The sequence below is a fragment of the Calliopsis andreniformis genome, chromosome 12, assembly GCF_051401765.1.
Source record: "Calliopsis andreniformis isolate RMS-2024a chromosome 12, iyCalAndr_principal, whole genome shotgun sequence".
Taxonomy (NCBI): Eukaryota; Metazoa; Arthropoda; class Insecta; order Hymenoptera; family Andrenidae; genus Calliopsis; species Calliopsis andreniformis.
In genome coordinates this window covers 18,821,103-18,841,053 of record NC_135073.1, presented here as the reverse complement: position 1 = coordinate 18,841,053, position 19,951 = coordinate 18,821,103, and the positions used below count along the sequence as shown (strand labels likewise).

General features: G+C 36.7%; 2 protein-coding genes and 1 long non-coding RNA gene across 16 annotated transcripts; 1 reads left to right on the top strand and 2 right to left on the bottom strand.

Annotated features, from left to right (window-relative positions):
- Positions 1-126: 126 nt before the first annotated feature.
- On the bottom strand, positions 127-6,306 carry LOC143186297 (integrin alpha-9). Its single transcript, XM_076389870.1, has 26 exons — positions 5,945-6,306; positions 5,739-5,878; positions 5,501-5,668; positions 5,313-5,420; positions 5,033-5,233; positions 4,782-4,961; positions 4,591-4,704; positions 4,470-4,495; positions 4,194-4,406; positions 3,858-4,104; positions 3,652-3,790; positions 3,520-3,584; positions 3,301-3,445; positions 3,148-3,233; positions 2,800-3,091; positions 2,565-2,733; positions 2,304-2,485; positions 2,118-2,239; positions 1,837-2,051; positions 1,552-1,765; positions 1,314-1,480; positions 1,059-1,242; positions 710-998; positions 548-644; positions 347-476; positions 127-278 (listed from the first exon to the last, which is right to left on the bottom strand). Exons 1-26 carry the CDS (start codon positions 6,294-6,296, stop codon positions 216-218), a joined length of 4,308 nt encoding a protein of 1,435 aa, XP_076245985.1. The 5' UTR covers positions 6,297-6,306; the 3' UTR covers positions 127-215.
- Positions 6,307-6,430: 124 nt separating this feature from the next.
- On the bottom strand, positions 6,431-10,967 carry LOC143185470 (uncharacterized). Of its 10 annotated transcripts, none has more exons than XR_013002915.1 (3): positions 10,891-10,967; positions 6,793-6,854; positions 6,431-6,719 (listed from the first exon to the last, which is right to left on the bottom strand). It is a non-coding gene; the product is annotated as an uncharacterized LOC143185470 (long non-coding RNA). The 10 variants fall into 10 exon arrangements; XR_013002913.1 differs by having other exon boundaries at positions 10,863-10,962; XR_013002918.1 differs by having other exon boundaries at positions 6,793-6,851; positions 10,891-10,945.
- Positions 9,619-19,317, top strand: Dop (microtubule-associated serine/threonine (MAST) protein kinase dop). 5 transcript variants are annotated; one of them, XM_076388461.1, is made up of 18 exons: positions 9,619-9,755; positions 9,853-10,055; positions 10,120-10,199; positions 10,286-10,388; positions 10,882-10,963; positions 11,254-11,353; positions 11,433-11,647; positions 11,740-11,815; positions 11,891-12,121; positions 12,195-12,426; positions 12,519-12,853; positions 12,916-14,174; positions 14,433-14,617; positions 14,691-14,911; positions 14,986-15,318; positions 15,532-15,597; positions 15,919-16,408; positions 16,504-19,317. In XM_076388461.1, exons 2-18 carry the CDS (start codon positions 9,878-9,880, stop codon positions 17,655-17,657), a joined length of 5,340 nt encoding a protein of 1,779 aa, XP_076244576.1. In that variant the 5' UTR covers positions 9,619-9,755; positions 9,853-9,877; the 3' UTR covers positions 17,658-19,317. The 5 variants fall into 5 exon arrangements, with proteins under 5 accessions (XP_076244576.1, XP_076244577.1, XP_076244574.1 ...); XM_076388462.1 differs by having other exon boundaries at positions 9,621-9,755; positions 9,856-10,055; positions 12,916-14,144; XM_076388459.1 differs by having other exon boundaries at positions 9,621-9,755; positions 9,856-10,055.
- Positions 19,318-19,951: the final 634 nt, after the last annotated feature.

Here is a 19,951-nt window from a genome sequence, read left to right as displayed (position 1 = left end):
TGTAAATACATGACACATCATTAACGAGAATAAATATTTGTATACATATGTTTGAGTTTTTCGTAGGAAATATTGAACATATGATGTAAATAAAACTTAGAAGTTTATTAAATATGGTTTATTTTTTAAACAATGTACGTTGATTATATTTAATTCGACCTTAACTATTTTTTTAATGTTCTGTAATGAGAAATTTAAGCTACACGCGGAAAGTATTAGGAAGTATTTTCCTCATTATTTGTAAATTCCTGTTTACTTTTTCTCTTGAAGAAGCCCAACTATAAAGAAAATAGTGTTACTAATAATTACACTGAATTTCATGATAATTGTAAAGAAAAAAAAATACCGTGCTCAAAATAGCGGAGAAAATTAGTAGTAAGAGTAATCCTATTGAAACAGAGATGATGATAATCCACAGTTGCAACTCCTCTGTTTTTGAAGCGTTGTAGAACGTTGTTGTAATCTCCATCGTAGATCTATGATAGATTTATTACTTAGAAAATGTCAGTATGATTAGTTTTTCTAATGTGCATATATAAGACTTCACCTAGTTCCGTTGATGTTTAGCCTCACAAGAGGTTGTATTATTTTTACTTCGGCCTGTGTACCAAATTTCAGGATAACGGTATTGTTTGCGAAGATATCTTAACATGTAAGGAAAAAAGACTGATGTAATTGCAATTGCAAGTCGTAAGGTACAAATAATCACCTTTGAGTCTATCGATATTTAGACGGAGCTTAATCGACACTTTCCCAATGTTTTGTGACGTTTTTAATGCATTTAAATTGCACACAATACTTGTACAATTTACATCCGCAGTTGAACAATTCATGTAAAGAATATTATTTAAACTGTCATTTACTGTTTGTGACATTTCCGTATTATCTTCACTGAAGTCATAATATTGATCTAATAACCATATTTGTTCATTTGTTAATTTATTGTTTAAAAGAACGTTTTCCAAAGAACATTCAAAAACTTCTCCCGCTAAATACAACTGAAAAGTTATTTATTTAGAATATATATATGTACATATAGTTAATTAAATGTTTAATACCTGAGGTGTCTGTAAATATACCAAAGGTTCTAAATCTTTAATGGCCATTGGCACCTTAATAATAAGTCTAGAGTCTTCTATAGGGGATACGCCAAGTTTGTATACTTGATAAGTATGTTCAAAAGTGATGTTTGAAATATTATTATTTATAGTAGATAAATAGTACATTTCCTCATTTGCTTTTCTGAAAAACAGAATATTTAAAAATAAATACATACTGCAAAGTAACAAAACAGATTTGTAAGAAACACGAACCCATTTAAAGAAAGAGAAACTTCGCTCAGCGAATACAGCGTCTCTGTTATATTCGTTTTTCCATGATTTGTACTACGAGTTTTAATTGTTGCATGAAAATGTAATTCATTGTCATATAATGAAACATGAATTAAATGTTTCATATCCAAATCTAATTTGACATACTTCTACAATAAAAAACACTGTATGTATTTACAATACAAGTCAATTAAATTATGAAGAAATTTCAACAATATACCTCTTCTTCCTTTCCTAAAGGATTACCAACGTTACAGATTACTATTAAATTATTTTTAGAAGAATCTTCACGACACGAAGGTAAAAGAGTCCGTAGTAGTACACTTTCAGGAAGTGTGAATTCGAGCGTAGTGAGGTACGCAGGTTCTCCGTGATTTTTTAAATTGACTTCGAAACTGATATCTTCGGAGCCAATAATCCACATATTCTTATGTCTAAATAAAAACATTGAATGATTAGAAAATCTACAAAGGCAAAAATAGTATTCGCAATGCTTAATTCTTACCGTGTACCATAAAATCTTGCAGCAACAGATATATTGGAATTACAAACTGTGTCTATTCCACAGCCAATATTAAAAGGAAGCAATATCTCAGCCACATACAATTTATTGTAATTTTTTTCTACAGGACATAAGTTACAATGTCCCACTGTTCTTTCATTCACAAATTCATGCTTTGCAACGATTCTAATTGGTTCAATAAAATCTTGAATATTTTTCTGTAATATATCATACGTTAAAACAAAAGTGCTGTAATAGTGAATAATAAATCGCTAAATCGTTACCGAAATATTGACTCGAGTTTCGTGACACATGGTTGATAAATTTGAGGACTCTAACACCAAACGCGTTTCTGTGGTTCGTTCATATTGTTCATCTATAGTGACTACAATCTTGCTCTTTGCATCTATAGAGAAATTACGATTGTATTAGAGGATACTAACTCTATAAAAATATTTTTTATAACTTGCCTTGTATTTTTTCTATATTATACCCATCGTATTGTGGACATATTTCAATTGAAAACTGTTGGGCATCCCTTTCCAAGGTATTAGGTATAGTTCGAATTAGAAGCTTAGTTCTTACAACAGGTTTACTGTGGAATACCAAGGCAGTTTGTGATTTATATGCTCCTACTGCAATATCTGAGTAACTAAGTACAAACGAAAATAATAATGAAATTATGTAAGTTTAAATCTATGTTCTGGAATTATAAAAATAACCATGCTAACCCGTTTCCATCAATATCGACTGGTTTCGATATAGAAAACCCGAATCTTTGCAGTGTACGTGAAGCTTGAATCTTTTCGGATACTTGCAACACTTTATTTTCTAATTCCACGTTACCATTATATATGTAAACTACTCCAAAATTCTCCCAAGGTGCACCGACAATAATATCTACAGTATACATAAACAGAATGTATTCCATAAAAATAAAATAATATAGAATTAGTATTAAGTTACCATCAAATCCATCAGCATCTAAGTCACCACTAGCTAGTGCATATCCAAAGTATCCTCCGTCTGCAGTTCCTTGCAGTGCTGGAACTGATCTAAAGTGTCCCCCTTTTGTACCCAAATATATGTATACTTTGCCATTATCTTCTCCCCAATAGGGTGCCCCAACTAAAAGGTCATCGAACCCGTCGTTGTCTAAATCTCCTACAGCCAAACTTGCACCAAAGAATTCGCCAATCTCGGAACCATTTACCTTCTCAATGACTAATTTATCTAATGTAGGATTAATTATCATCACCTGAAAACATATTTTCTATACATATTCATATTTTTTACCTTTCACGTGTTTATTACCTGGCCCACATAATGCCAACCTGGTGCACTACTGACATAAAGCAATTGATTTTGTTCAAAAAAATAGCCAGACTCAACACTGTAACCTAAGCAACATAGCATTCTATAGTTCTATGAAATATGTTATAGAAATAACGATATTTAAAAACGTACCAAATTGAGATAAGTCATCTAATGGTAACTCTACCAATATCCTTTCATTTGAATGCTCTATATTCACAGTACCATAGGACTCATGCTTTGGTTCTCCTATAATACGACTAAATCCTTTTTGTCCCTTTTCAGTCCCTTTGTTTTGCTATATTTTATCGTAAATTAATTTTCTAGAATCAAGGTACGAGTATATATCACTGTACGATTCAATTTGCATACCTTTAGTGAAGCATAGTGAATGGAGAAACCATGTATGGGATTGTACCAAAAGCTTTTAGTGAAATCTATAACATTATCACTTATTTATTAATTCTATTAGTCATAATTATATATATATTCGTAGTTATTTACCATGAAATTTAATTTCTTCTTCTTCTAGTAACAGTGTATTCCAAGAGATATTTCCACTATAACATACTCCATGCATAGTTTCATAGTAAGTGTTTGTAACAGGAAACAAAATTCTCGCGATCGTTCGAGGTGCACACACCTGAAATCAATTCATCGATTTAGTCGATGCTAACATAATACAACGTAGAAAGAACAATTGTTCTTACTGTTAATATTCCATTCAACTCATCTATAGATATAGCACTCCCAAACCAAGCATCCTGTTGTTGTATAAGGATATCCCTCTCTATTCGACTTATGTAAATCTTCTTGTTTTCCATATTCTTTGGAGCGATTGCTTGACATGGTTTAGTACTACCAAGTAGACACTTATAGACAGTACCTGGTTCCCTCAGTTGATTCGAATTCTTTTGCGTGAATGAAGTATTTCCTTTTGGTTCGCCGACCAACAACCTTCCACGATCACAATTGCACGAAATAAAATATTACCTGATGAAAGAGTCCCACCTAAATTGTTAAGCATAGAAAATTATGAATCTTACCAACTTAAATTGTTGATCGAGTCGTGGTACAAATGTACAGAATAGCCGAAATAACCATTATTTGTTGGCACAATATGATCACGTATAGTTGGATAATTTATGTCTACATTATATCCATTCACTATAGTAATAAACAAAAATATGATCATTCTGATGACCACGCCGTTGACATTTATCACGAACACGAACTTAGTATTTCTCGTTGGGAAGAATTATAGTATCGCTATTTTTTGTATTCAACGACAGGAAGACAGATGATAAAGCAGCGTGAAATGCATCATTGCTGTATTAGTTGACTGTGACTAATGAATCATTCATCCCACCGCGTTATAGTGATACAACAGATAATAAAATTAAAGGTTTATTTTCTTCTCTACTATATACTTAAAACAGTCTATTTTGGGTACACTATACTTAAAAAAAGTTCTTCTTTTCCCCGAAAACGTTCTTCCAAATCCTTTATGTAACGCTTAAGTTTTTTTCGTGGATCAAATGACGGCAATTTCGGACACTAAAATATAACGAATTATAGACATTTTTCGTTTTACAGCAAATTTTATAAAAGCAATTAATAATTTATGTAATTACCCCAGCTTCATCTCGTAATTCTAGCGCTTTCGGTAATTGAAGAGCAAGTCTCTTCTCCCTTTCCTTGTGACTTGGATGCGTCATTAAAATAGGTATTTGATATTTGTTTTCCTGCGTGAGTTCGCTATATTTTGCCATCAGCTCCCAAAAGAATAACACTTCCCTTACGTCTATGCAGCTCTATAAAATCATATCAACTTTAAGATTTCAAATAGAAACATTCCAATTAAATATCAAAAGCAATAACATACTTTTGCAGATAATTGAAGTCCGATTTCGTCCGCTTCGTGTTCTAAGCGCCTTTGGTATGGGTATTGAAAGACAAGTTTTTGAAGTAATGTAGTTCCTAGATAAAGTTGAACTGCTTTCCACTTTGAGAAGCATAGCCAAATAAGAAATGAAGGAATAATATTGAGAAGCTGCTTTAATATTGTGTAAGAAAACATCTCAATCTGTAAATAATTTTACAATAAATTTCTCTTAACTTCTGCTGAAGTATATAGATCATAAGCTTCTGCAATAATAGCTTACTGTATGTAGTAGCAGAACATGTGATATTTCATGAGCTAACACAAATGTTAATTGGTCATCATTTTCAACAACATTAAACATACCAGTAAAAACGAAAACATTTCCACCCTAAACCATATAAAATAGATTTTTTATTACTTTCATTTGTAGTAAAGAAATTATTCTATTATATACGTGAATTTACATACTGGTAAAACCATAGCATTTGTCATTGGTGCATTAATTACGCTGATAGTCCATTGTGTGTCTTTAAATATATCTATATTAGCATTTGCCAATTTTCTTAATACCCTCTTAAGCCTTGAATACATGGGATCGCTTATTGGTATTATATCACTTTTGTATTTTGTCAATAGCTATACAAATTGATGACTATACAAAGATATATTTCATTGTTAATATAAAGTACATTATCAGAATACATACCGTTGTAAGAACAATATTTCCAAGTACAACTTGATCATCTTTGCTAAAGAGCATAAAACGTGGACGTCCAGTTATGGGGTCTTGCTCAAAATTCATTAGATAGATAATCAGTAAAATTGCAGAAGACAAACCCCATAAACCTAAAAATGTAGACAATGAATACACTTTTTTTTATTCAAAATATTAACAAAGCATAAATTGTGTACCAAAAAGTTTATGTTTTCTTTCATTAAACAATTTTTTCAATTCTTCTTGTTGTGCTGGTGATTGTTTCAGATACCAAGTCCTTAAGAAATATCCAGATGCAATTGAAGCGAATTGTAAAGTACCACATAACATCAGTGTAAATAATGGAGATACATGCAATCTTTGCGTGGTATGGAAATGCAATGTTTGCAGTTTTGAACATTGCCATCTTTTCTCAAACTTCTTATGTTGAAAAGGAAATGTTCCAGGAAAGATACTACATGAAAGATTTCTCTTCATGCAAATTACTGTTCTATCAGTTGCAAACTGAAGGTGTTTAAAGTGCATCATCCGTACAACATACATGTTCATATATTTCCCTTTTATATAATTAATCTTTCATATATTGGGTCAACAACTATTACAGAGACACAACATTAAATAAAAGTGTTAGTGTATCTGTGCACTTTCTGTAATCAGTATTATTATTACAATATTTAACTAGCTCAAACATGGTCTACAAATGCTGACAATATCAACAAGCAAAATCCCAGTTTGGTATATTGCAACATTATGCTTCCTGCTATACCGTACTTAAGTGCAGAATAAAACATTTTCTTTGTAAGAAAGATAGTTATAAGATGCAGCCAAATTGGCCGTGCTCTTGTTCTTGTGCCTCCTACAGATACCAATGCAGTAGGTTGGTATTTTGATTTTGTGTTATTCCTATCTGGAGTTAAACTTATGTCCATTCGTTCCATGTAACAGCCAGAGACTTTGATACAATAGAATGATCTATTGCAAGTGAATAAAGATAAAATGAACAATTGTACACATCTATGAATTACATACATATAATCATATTTACCTATATTTCCTTCAAAGTTTCACAAAATTATTCATAATTTGTCGATAACAAAAATTCAGCTACTGAAACAGATGAGAAAATAATCAAATATTCCTATTCATCGTTATCGAATGAAATTCTTTTATTACTTTTAAATTGCCCCGCATCATATACTTCCAAGAATGAAATCGTGTTTCATGCACGTGTACGGAGGTGTGCAAAAGTACGATATTTTTAGAAAAAAAGAAGGAAAGAATAAATTTACGTACACGACTGAATCGAATGTTTTTTACAAAGGTACTAGAACCACGTGATGCATATCAGCTGACATGTGTCAAAGAAGGCCGCCACGCTTCTCTCTGTATAGTCATGCAATCGTTAGTATTTTTAGGAAATTCTCTGAGATTTGACGACGCAATCACAACTCATGACATTGCAATTCAGACAAATGGAAAAGTGAACGCTTTTCATATTCTCCAAATAAGTACAAAGGTTTGATTGTATTCGAATCCGCTATTTTCGTGCGAACTTAAAAGGACTACATAATACTGTTGACAATCCGTATTTAGAAGGATTGTCGAAGACACGTCACAAGGTTACCATCGATCCATTAGTTTCGAATCGATCGGTACACAGGTCAGAAAGAAATATATAATGCATAAATACAAGTTTAATCGTTCTTGAATTAACCTCAAATCGACGATCTTCATACGATATTTCATTCCCGGTAATGTCTGTATCACTTCTAAATACGAGCTACAACAATTCAAAAATCATTGCGTGATTCACGATTTTCGAAAGTCAAAGTCGAATCAGAACGGATGCGCCGTAACTCGATATACTGAGTTATCGTCCAAAATAATAATCAGTATTTTATTAACTTGCTATTCACTTCAACTAATGCATCATCTGCTTAAGTGTGTCTGCTTTGAAGTAGCGCAAATGATAATATAAAGAATACATCTACAGATAAGGTTTCATTACTGTCCGTTGATGCTTCTCTAACATGAGGATCGATCGTGGCATGGTCATCTAGCAAAAATTAAATGACCGTGAAGTTGAATAATGTACACGTAGTTTCCAATTATATTTTGGAAACCTAAGGGCTTTTAAGTGTTTTGATCTGATGGATAAAGACTGTTAAGATTCGAATGAGGTGAACGCGTCTTGGCATATTAAACATGGTTTCAGGGACTTATGACAGAATAAGGTGTTGAGTTTCGCGAAAGATACTTCGAATACTTCTTCAAAATATGAGGGATAGTGTAGATTTGGTATAAAAGCAAGTTTATATATTGATAATTAATCTACTAGTTCAAATTCTGACTTATGCGGAATAAAGATGATCAAAAAAATTGTGTAAACATGATTCAACACGCGACGACATAAACATTTTCATTTTGATTTCGATATTTACTTACCTAGATTCCATGAGCATAGGTTGTGAATCAGGATTCATATTTTGATCAACCTTTTAGAATTGTCCAGAGTACGTAATATGTATTAGAAATATGTTTATATATATACTAAAATCTAACCAAAGTAGTGAAAAATACGTAAACTACAAAATAATTATCTATCGAAAAATAATAACAAAAGTATACTTTCTAAATTACTGAAAAGAAGTAATCTATCGATTCTATTACGTAGTAGAGTTACGTTCATATCGAATGTACTTCCATTCGGTTTCTATTTCCTCGAAGAGTATTTTTCCGAAAGATTAATTAAACTTCTTATCGTCGTGAACCGAACCCTATCGCTTCGATAAATGAAATTTGTCAAATTCAAAAGGTTTGAAATTATTTACGATTTTCCATCGTTACGAAATTGTCCCGTTATTGCGAGTCGACGTTAACTCGAATCGAATCGATGTTTCGCCCACTCCCAAACACCGACGTCGCAAATAAAGGAACAGTTTGAAAGCCCTACACCAAGACCATTTGATCTGATTCCTTCTCTTTCGATTCAGGGCCAAAGCGTTGGCCAAGCTTTCGGAGACATCCTATAAAGAGTTCGTTCGGGGTTGTGGGCCTCCGATTCTTTCTGCGATTCTTTCTCCGAGTCGCAGCTCGGATATGCGTCTGTGTGCGCGTTCTCAAGCACGAGAGCACGAGCCGTTTGCGCGTGCGTTCGCGCGTTCGCGCGTGTGCGCGGCCGCTTCGCTCCCAGTGCTTCTGTATGCACGCAGCGTGCCTGTGTGTGTGTACCGTCCATCATGAGTCAGATAGCCATGGTCGCGGTCCGCGCGTTTCGTAATTAATTCTATCGGTCGAGGAGAAAAATGCGAGTCTAGCCCCGGGACCACGACACCTGCACGCTCACAGGCCGCGCTTGTCTTCAGAGGACATGCCCGTTGTGCCCGGTAAATCGCGCACCTTTCATCTTTCTCCCGCTCTGCTCGCTTCAACTCGCTTTACCTCGCTTCTCTTCTGCTCTCCATCGTGTGCTGCGTTTAACAAGAGTGTTTCTCTTTCCCCTTTCCCTCTTTCTCTCTCTTAATCCCCTGTGCGCGTGTTTTCGTCTCTTGTTTCTTGTCGAAAGAGAGACGTCGAACTTCCCTGAGCACCCTGACCTCTCTTTCGTCCCTTTTCTGTTCTCTTCCAAGGGGGACACTGTTTCGTCGTCTCTCCTTTTCGAACAGGTACTACCTCTGCTCGGTCCCTCGCGATGAACCACCCAGCTACTTCGTGTTCCTTTTTCGATCAGCTACTAAAGACCGTGCTTCCTGCCTTCTCATGCACGTTATGAATTTTCATACAGCAGCGACAAAGGCAGCAACACGGAAAAGGATCCGTCGAGGCGGCGTTCCGAGCCTCCGAAGGGCACGAATGCTCTCCGCTGATCTTAGGCTGCTCTCGATCTCTTCGACGATCGTGAACCTTTCACGGGGAAGAATGGATTGTGAATCTTTCGTCGACGGTCTCGGTGATCGGACTCGCCTTCTCTTTCGCTCCTTTCATTGCAAATAAAACGGTTTAAGTCAGGTATTTTATGATTCTTGCTATAGAATTTTTCGAGAACTTGGTATTTTGGGTGTTGAGTGTTTCTTTTATGTGCTTTATTTTCAATAATTTGCTTCAGCAGGGAAAGGAATAATAGGAGAAAGATGGATCAAAACAGGAACAGGCCTAGCAGGCCACGTCTCCGTTCTCATGGCAATTCTGCTAGGGTCCTTGTGTTCGATCAGGCTGAAAGCGAAGAGTCTGCTTGCAGCACTGAGACAGACATGCAGAAGCATCCAATGCCACTCAAAGTGGAGAGCAAGGAGGCACCAGTTCGGCCTGGTTAATATTTTTTTTACTTTTTATATTTTCCCTTTAATACGTACTAATTATTTGACATTTATAGTTAGCGGAGAATTGTCAAATCTGGTTCGTATGAGGAACTCTGCAATTGGGAAGTCTGCACCTTCTCTGTCTGTTCATGTGGTTGGTAACGTTATACTATTCTATAATCAACCTTGTAGTATATAATACTGTGTATAAATATAGCATATGTATTGTTTTGATTACAGCGTGATTTTAACATTCCTCGACGTGCTGCAAAAGCAGCTCATCGTAAATCTTTTATAGCAACAACATCTCCTACTTTACCCCGTTGTCATTCACCATTATCAGGTATGTAAATATCAATATCACTACTGTGTTTCTATTTTTTCTACACTCTTCAAATTAATTTTTGATCTACTATTTAACATTAAATTCTACTAGCAATTGCATTATGTTTCAGAAGTATATGTACGTAGTAAAAGTAACAAAATGCATATACATACACAATACTCATTTATGATTGACTATGAGTAATGTGTATGTATGTCATGAGAACATTACATAAGTATTCTGGCACATCTTTATCCAAGATATGAGTGTATATATATATACATGTATCTATGTTTATACTATAGTAATGCAACTGTTACAATTTACAGTTAACATGCAATAAATTTATTTTCGAATGTGTTAGATCTAGAACAGTTAAATAACTCTGCCCTCAAAGAATGTCTTAGAAAAATCACTTTTTTATCCATTTAGAGATGCGTTTTTTATATTATTTATATATTTCAAATACTATAGAGGATTAATTTCTTTTACCGCTTGTTTCCCAATATAGCGTTCGTACCGATTGTAGGCAGTCCCCTAGAGAGTCCTAGGATGTCATCCAGTCCACATTTTGCTTTTGCTCCAATTAAAAGGTATCTACTTCGTGCCTACATTTAGTATGTTTAAATCTGGTCTGGTTGTCTAAGTAGGTGTCGCCGTTGCGAGCATTGTATTTTTAATACATTATTAATAGTAAAGAAACCAAGAAAGGCTGATGCAGAAATTCAGCTGTGTAATCTTTAAAGGAAAAAAAAGAACATGGTTGTAAGGTCCTTTATAACTCATTACGATAGACTTACTGTTTCCATGTAGTAATTCAAATCTAGTAGAAAATCACTTCTGATATTATGGAATTCATACTTAAGTGCATATAATGTTTAAGGATTGGAGGTGCCACAGGAACTGGAGATGGCAGGCGGTGGTCAGTTGCCAGCTTACCATCCAGTGGATATGGAACGACACCTGGCTCTAGTAACGTTTCGGTTAGTCATTTATTAGACAATTTCTACTCAGATTTGTTTACAATCATAACGATTTGCAAATCATTATGTACTTAATTAGTCACAGTATTCGAGCCAAGAACGTTTGCATCAACTTCCGAATGTTCCCACCAAGGACGAATTGCGAATGCTTTCTTGCCATTTCTCTAAGCCTGGCACACCATGTTCATCACATCCAGGATTTCCAGGTTCCAGTATTCCAGGAAGCGTATCTCTAAGCCTTGATGAAGAAGGCCGTAGATCGCCGCTACATAGACCACGTTCACGAAGTTTGAGGTAAATATTATCAATTGAATGATACTGTTGCTTTGAAATTACATATGAATAAAAATATAGTCTACAACACTGATTTGTGTACTCAATTGTAGTAGTCCTAGCCGGTCTCCCGTGTTGGACAGTGAAATTGTTATGATGAATACCCTTTATAAAGAACGATTTCCAAAGGTATACATTTGAATGAAAACTGTGTACTATTATGTTGCGTAATCCATTCGTTAAACATAAAAATGATTTTATTAGGCAACACAGCAAATGGAAGAACGGTTGACTAACTTCATAAATGAAAACAAGGAACTGGACGAGTATGAGGTAATGGCAAATATGACGCAAGATTCTCTGCCTATTCTGCGATTTGTGCATCATCAAGTAATCGAAATGGCAAGAGACTGTTTGCAGAAGTCTCAAGAAAAGTTGATCACAACTAGATATTTTTATGAAATGAGCGAAAATTTGGAACATTTATTGATGGAGGTAAGTTTGCAGGAATGTGTAAGAAATGTATAAGCCATTATTCACTAATGTTAAACTGGATATTGGTTTACAGACTAAAGAAAAATCGCTCGAAGCAGCAACAAGATTAACAGGGCTTATCAAGAAACTATTGTTGGTAATATCACGTCCAGCTCGCTTATTAGAATGCTTAGAATTCGATCCAGAAGAGTTTTATCACCTACTCGAACAGGCAGAAGGTCAAGCAAAAATTAATGCAGGAATAAAAACAGATATACCTCAGTATATAATTACCAAGCTCTCTCTTAACAGAGATCCGATATCAGGTAAAGTGTTACCTTTTGCCTCTCTTAATGATTCACATAATTTAGTCAATATTGAAGTGTGAACTAAATGCAAATGATATTATATGTTACAGAATTACAGGAAGATCTAAACAAATTAGAAGATTCTGCCAGTTCGAGTGACAGTAATTTGCAAATTACTTCGAGTCCTAATAAGGATGATGAAAAATTTCAGCGTGTACCATGCGAGAGTGACTACGAGGTATTGAAACTGATAAGCAATGGTGCATACGGCGCAGTGTATTTGGTTAAAGAAAAAACCACTAGGCAAAGGTTCGCCATGAAGAAAATAAACAAGAATAACTTAATGCTGCGCAATCAAGTGGAACAAGTATTCGCGGAGAGAGATATAATGAGCTTTACAGACAATCCATTTGTAGTTTCTATGTATTGCAGCTTCGAAACAAAAGTACGTATTAAGTTTCACTTGTAGTATTAATTAACGTTTAATGAATACAATTGTAATTGCAGAAACACTTGTGCTTAGTGATGGAGTACGTGGAAGGAGGAGACTGCGCGAATCTGTTGAAGAATATTGGTCCATTGCCACCAGATATGGCAAGATTTTATTTTGCAGAGACCGTCTTAGCTGTCGAGTATTTACATAGTTACGGAATCGTACATCGAGACTTAAAGCCTGACAATTTACTCATTACTGCCCTTGGTCATATTAAACTCACGGATTTCGGTCTCAGCAAGATGGGTCTTATGTCTTTGGCGACTAATCTTTATGAGGGATACATCGACAGGGATACTAGACAGTTTTCAGATAAGCAAGTGTTCGGTACACCCGAGTATATCGCCCCTGAAGTGATTCTGCGCCAGGGATACGGCAAACCTGTCGATTGGTGGTCTATGGGTATCATACTGTACGAATTTCTAATTGGCTGTGTTCCGTTCTTCGGCGAGACTCCAGAAGAACTATTTGCTCACACGGTTAACGATGATATCGAATGGCCTGACGACGACGACTGGCCTGTTCAAGTGGAAGCTAAAGATATTATAACAGCACTGCTGCAACAGAGTCCTAGGGATAGATTAGGAACCGGTGGATCTCACGAAGTCAAGGAACATCCATATTTTTACGGAGTGAACTGGAATAGTTTGCTCAGGCAGAAGGCTGAATTTGTGCCACAGTTGATCAATGATGAAGACACAAGTTACTTCGATACTCGCATGGATAGATATAATCATGACATAGGCGACGATACAGATGACACTGACGATTCTCCATTGTTTGGATCATTCTCCTCGTATTCTCCTCAGTCGAGAAAAATATCCCAGACCCGTCCACCGCAGATAAACCCCGAGCCAGAGTCAGATCCTTCGAAGAAACAGCTGTTCCGCACCGAGCTTGAACGTACAGTCGCACAATTGTCTCTTGGATCTAATAATTCAGTCACACCTCCATCCAAATTGGCAGAATCAACTCCACCAGAAAAGAATCGACCACCTTCCGTCGTTAAAAGTACCACCTTGTACACAGAGACTCCGCCCAAAGTAGACAGGTCGAATATATCGTTTACGAGCCCCGCCACGGTGACCAGTGGCGAGTCGCAGTTGACAGTCATCAAGAATACTCAGATGGAAGGAACGTCGGTCAATTTGAGTACACCCGACTCATCTCAGACGGAATCTGAGGATATCAGTCCGCAGATCCAGAGAAAGAGACACGTTCACTCCCGCGACAAGCTGCCCAGGTTCAGTATTTCCGTTGATGATGAACACATGTGAGTCATTCAGACATACCTCTTCACAATATTATTTGTATAATACTTTTTTCTCATATTTCTGTTTCTTCATAAGCCATTAATAACTTCGTGACTTACACTCATTTATATACCCATAGATTCGATCATATTCTGTGAGATTTCATTATTGTTAGCAATTTTATGAGTTTGATATGCACATCATTCATTCACTCTTGACACTTATTGTTGGGTGAACAGAGAAAAATACGTATATCTAATGACTGAGTTTGTTTACAGGTTGGATCTGGTTGCTGCTAACAGAGATACGACAGAGGAAAGCAAACACAACTCTAGTACAGATTCCTTTGAATCGTTTAATGCATTACCAATCCTCTCATCAGCGAAGCAAAAATCACGCTCAGTAATCAAGTCGGCATCCACTAGTGGATTATCTTTAGTGATACCAACGAGTGATTTCTCTTGTAAGCATCATTACAAATCAGTCTATTTACAGCTTCATCTTGATATTTCACTTATAGAAATTGTATCTTTCAGATGATGCATCGCTGAATGCCCAGCAAATCGAATCACCTGGAGGATCGTCCACTGCTTCTTCAAGAGATACTTCTCCTTGTCGTGAATTAAGCCCCCTTGTAACCAGTCTGAAACCTCCTATTATAATTCGAAGGGGACCATGTGGATTCGGTTTCACAGTACATACTATTAGGGTCTACTATGGAGACAGTGATTTTTATACGATGCATCACTTGGTTATGGTATGTCAGAAATAAAATGTAACAAGTTTAAAACCTGCTGCAGGTACTTTACTTCTTTTCGTTTTGATTTTCAGGCTGTTGATCAGTCTAGCCCAGCGTTCGAAGCTGGTTTAAGACCAGGAGATCTCATAACCCATATAAATGGAGAACCAGTACAGGGTTTATATCATATACAAGTTCTACAGTTGATGCTTAGCGGTGGCGATCATGTGACTCTGCGAAGTACGCCTTTGGAAAATACTAGCATAAAAACGGGTGGACGGAAAAGGGATTTTGCTCAGAGCAAGATGGCACGTAGGACGTTGCATAAGCAGCGCAAGCAGAAGCGTGATCACTCCGATAAGAAACGAAAAACGTCCCTTTTTAAGCGAATTAGTTCGAAACGAGCTAGCGTAGAGATGCAGCAGGTACAGAAGAATATCCATAGGCATTTTCACTTCGTATAATCAATGGAACTTTGGTGTGAATATTCGTGTTTTTGCCTAAGAGACCGATTAATCTTTATACTCATGCGGTTTTTTTTCATTTTACACAAAACTACATGTCAAACTACTAAAAGCACTGGCAGTTTACAAGCAACACACCAATTACGTTAAGTGTTACTTTTGTTTTTATTGCAGCCATTAACTATCAGTTGTCCATTGTCAGCACCCATTCTATCCAGCGACAGCAAACCTCCACTTATGGTATGATTTTTCGTAACCTTCTCGTGATATTCTCGCTAACTACCATTTAAGTTACCATTTCTTGAAGCAGCAGAACTCATTTGTTCAATCGACAGTCACACATGGCAGCTTATAAATGCTGATTTTTTTTCGTTCCATTGCTTAATTGACCGTGACAGTGTCAGCGTCTTACACTACACTGATTATAAACAATTTATGTTTTATATAGTCATAGAATATTAGAAAAAGCAAAACATAGCGCTAGATCTTCTATAATAGTAATCTTTATAAAGCAATAGTAAACTCCAGAGTTCCATAGCAAGTCATTTGATTCTTTTCCAGATGGCTGCTGGAATCTGTTCACCATCCATGGTGACTCCTAGTAGATCTTTCCAGTCGTTCACACGATCTCAGGAGGCGTCACCTTATTTTGCAGCATGCACAAAGTCCGTTTGTACTCCTTCACCGCCTACAAACCGCGTCAGCTCGGATTCCTACCACTCCACAGGAAACTCGAGCCCTTGTTCCAGTCCCAATTCATCGTCTCCGGGCTCCAACACGTCCGCTGCTAATTTAACAACCATTTCGAATCAGTCTCACTACCAGAGACCGAGTACTCTTCATGGTTTGAAGCACAAGCTCCATACCGCAGCGAAGAATATTCATTCTCCGAATCGGAGAAAATCAGTGGGACACATACCATTGTCTCCACTAGCAAGGACTCCTAGTCCTTCGCCATTGCCTGCTAGTCCCACCAGAAGTCCAAGTCCTCTGGCGTTTCCTACGGGACATCAGCCTGGTAGTTCAAATACTACGCAGTCTTATAGTCCAGGTACTTTCATTCATTTAATTCAAACTTATTGCTCTATATGTAATTTCCATGATGAGAAAGGTGTCTTGTATAATATCATATTTTATCCTATGCAGGTGTTTGCTTATCAACGCCTAATAACCAGAAGAAAGGCTACGGACGACCGAAGTCTGCAGAGCCTGGCTCTCCACTTCTGAGAAGAGCGCTTAGTCCAGACAGACTCCATCCACGCTCGGCGGAGAACAAGACGTCGATATCGCCTTTAGCCAATACCGTGGTGAAAGTAACACCTCGTGTAACTATAGCGCAGTCGTCGCACTCTGATATTTCTGAGGACGGTAGCGACTGCTTCAAAGAGGCAAACGATTCAAAGAGTGAAAAGAAAGTGCCAAGTGAACAGAAAGCCGATTACTCGAAGATATCCCATGGAATATCGATTAACTTAGGAAACGTAGGTATGTCTAATTCGTGCGGTAGTACGCAATTGCCGAGAATAGCGGAGGAAAAGGACTCGCCGACCGGTTCTAAGGCTGACGATTATTCGTCGAAAGAAAGTTCTTTGTCGGATAAAAATGATAAGGATGTCGTTCCTTCCGCAACCAAGTCAGTGGAGTCAGAGAAAGCCATCGGATATGGTGATCGTCGTGATCGTGATTTTAAGATAGAGAAACAAAGCTCGTGTACGAAGGCTTTGGAGCCGTCTAGCAATAAAGTTGAAGAGAACGTTCGATTGGATAACTTCTCTTCGAATGCGCAAGCACGTAATTTGCAAACTACGTCTCAGAAGCAATCTCAAAGCAATGAAAAAGGTTCGCTAACTGCATCTCAGAAAATACAGTCGCAGAATAATGAAAAAGCTATACAAGTTTCGTCTCAAAAGGTATCGACGCAGGGGAATGAAAAGGGGACGCAACCTTCAGTTCAGAAGCTGCCAACGCAAAGCAATGAGAAGATATCTCAATCTTCAGGTCAGAAGCCTGCATCTCAGAGTAACGACAGAACGTTACAAGCTATATCGCAGAAGACTTCTCAACCTAGTGAGAAGAGCTTGCACGCTACGTCACAGAAGCAAAGTCAGGTTTCTGACAAGGGGTCTACATCACATAAATCAAGCGAACAGAAGGCAGCTGCTAAAAGTTCTGAAGCCAATTTAGAGGGTAGAAAGATATTGAAAAAATATAAGGTTGATAGCTCTGAGAGTGCAAACTCGAGTGGAAACTCGAACACATTTGAAACCACTGGATCAGGAAAAGATAAGAAAAACAATTAAGCGATTCTGGTTGAGTCTTAACTCTGATTTGGAAGCAAGTAGACTCTTACCAGGTCTGAAATTAAGAAGTCACAACCGCGTGTTAATCAGACACTTTTGCCAGCTGTTTCTTTTTTATTCATCTATTTTAAGCCATATGTAAAACATAAGTGTCTATGTACACATAATCTTACACTTAATTAAGAGAGTTAAAAGAGAAGGCAAATCAAAAGTGAAATGGATCTGTATTTACAGCTTTAAAGGGAAGTGGTTTGTACTCAAATCAAGTATTTATAGGCTTCCATCGAATAATATAACTGGTGATAGCATTGGCTGGTATCTTTCAGATACTTCAAGACATATTTAAGCCATTTCCGTAATTATAATCTTTGTTATACGATTAATCGAATACAGGAAAATCAAGATGAAAGTAGAGAAACTGCGGTGTAGTGTATTCGAGTGGTTTTAAATGTGCAGTTTATTAAAATCGCTCTTCTGTTTCATTGTCGAGAGAAAGAGAGAGTGAAAGAGTGAGAATGAGCGAGCAAGAGTGAGAAAAAAAGTAATTGGAGTAATTTATACTTCGGGCTACAGTATTTACACGATCTCATTTACGTTTACGTCTAATATTAGCACATCACTGTATGGATGATCAGCATAGCAGTCAGCGAACCGCGTACAGATAATTTTCCAATGCGTGTAATATGCATGAAAAAGAAGAGAACACGTATCGTATATGCTCGTGATTCAGTTATAAAAAAAGGTACTTTATTTCCTTTTATTATGAATTTACTATGTGATACATGAAAATGCAATTTTTTTATTAATGGAAAATAGAAAAAAGGCTGGACCTGCAAGTTAGATATTTAGCAAACACGGAATATTTATAAAATTCGAAGCCTTTACAGCCCAGGCTTCTCTGATAACGCTGGCTTAAAGCTCCTGTCTACAGCTTGCATAATTTGCAAAAAAGACTTTCAAGGCTAATTTAATTTAGATTTAATTTCACACGCAGTTTAAATGGTCGTAGCTTACAGCTGAAAGCCTCAAATTCTACCAACTGTGACGAAGATATAGATGATTTCTTTTGACGAAAAAGCTTTGAACGCGGCCTAGGCGCGAGTGTATACGATAAACGAATTCGCTGTAATGATTCGCATACAAGATGCTCCCGTATGCACAATACCGTATCTTTCCCTTTTCAATGTCCATGCTGAGATGCATTTAATCGTGACGTTACAAATTGGTGCTAACGTTCATCGCTCACGTGCGCGTGAACTGGTGCTCCCTTAAGTTTCAAATCGTGTGAACGGGATGAAAAGTAGAAAGAAACAAAGTCGTGAAAAATTGCAAAAAAAGACATCAAGGAACACAGAAATTATACATTGTAGCAGCACAGAAAAATCATATGAACATATCGCATTGGAAGCATCTTGAGGTTGACAAAATCATATGAATTGCGAGCGTTTCGGAGGCACGTTGGTCTCCAACACCAGTTGTAATCTTTTTAGTATTAGATACTCGTTAATTTATTCTGTATATATACAGAATATACATATATGTTCTGTATATATATATATGCAACTTGTATATTAAGGGCAAAGTATGCTTTAATCGTGAAAAACGCCGCAGTATCGAAAAAGTGCAGCGGCTTCCCGTAGAGTTCACGCGTTCTTCGCGCTACTCGCAAGTGCTCGCTTTACGGAAGGAACAATTTGCCATAAAAAGCGACACGAGCTAACATAACGCAACACGATCCGTGTCTCTGCGTATAGATACGTTTCGTTTTTGTCGAAACTGTTTGATATACGAAACTTGTTCAACCAATTGTGCGTACCGATCACTGGAGACGATCGATCGTGCATGTACACTATACACTGACACCTCGATGGTTGGCCCTTTTTTGATCAAGCTCGAGATATTACTGTATGTGTATAATACTTTTGGTTTCAGATAAAGCGAGTGTAGTGAGGTATTGAATATGTATGTCGTTTAGAAGAGAGGAAAAGAAACGAAAAAAAATCATTGATAATTGGTGTTGCTTACTAAGCGAGGATGACTTAGAGGAATTCGTAGACTGTGGTACGGCTTGTTACAGTATTCGAATGTTTGAATTCAAGTGAACCAGGTATACAGAGTGATTCGCAGAAGTATGCGTTTTCTGTAAGGAGATGGAAGAAGAAACTAACAACTGGAAAGAAATGCAGCACAGATAGATTCAATAATGTAGCAGAGTACGTCATTCAAATAAATTTGAAGTGACCTTAAAGTTAATCTTGACGAGTCCTACATCATAATCTTAAAAAGGCCTTGAA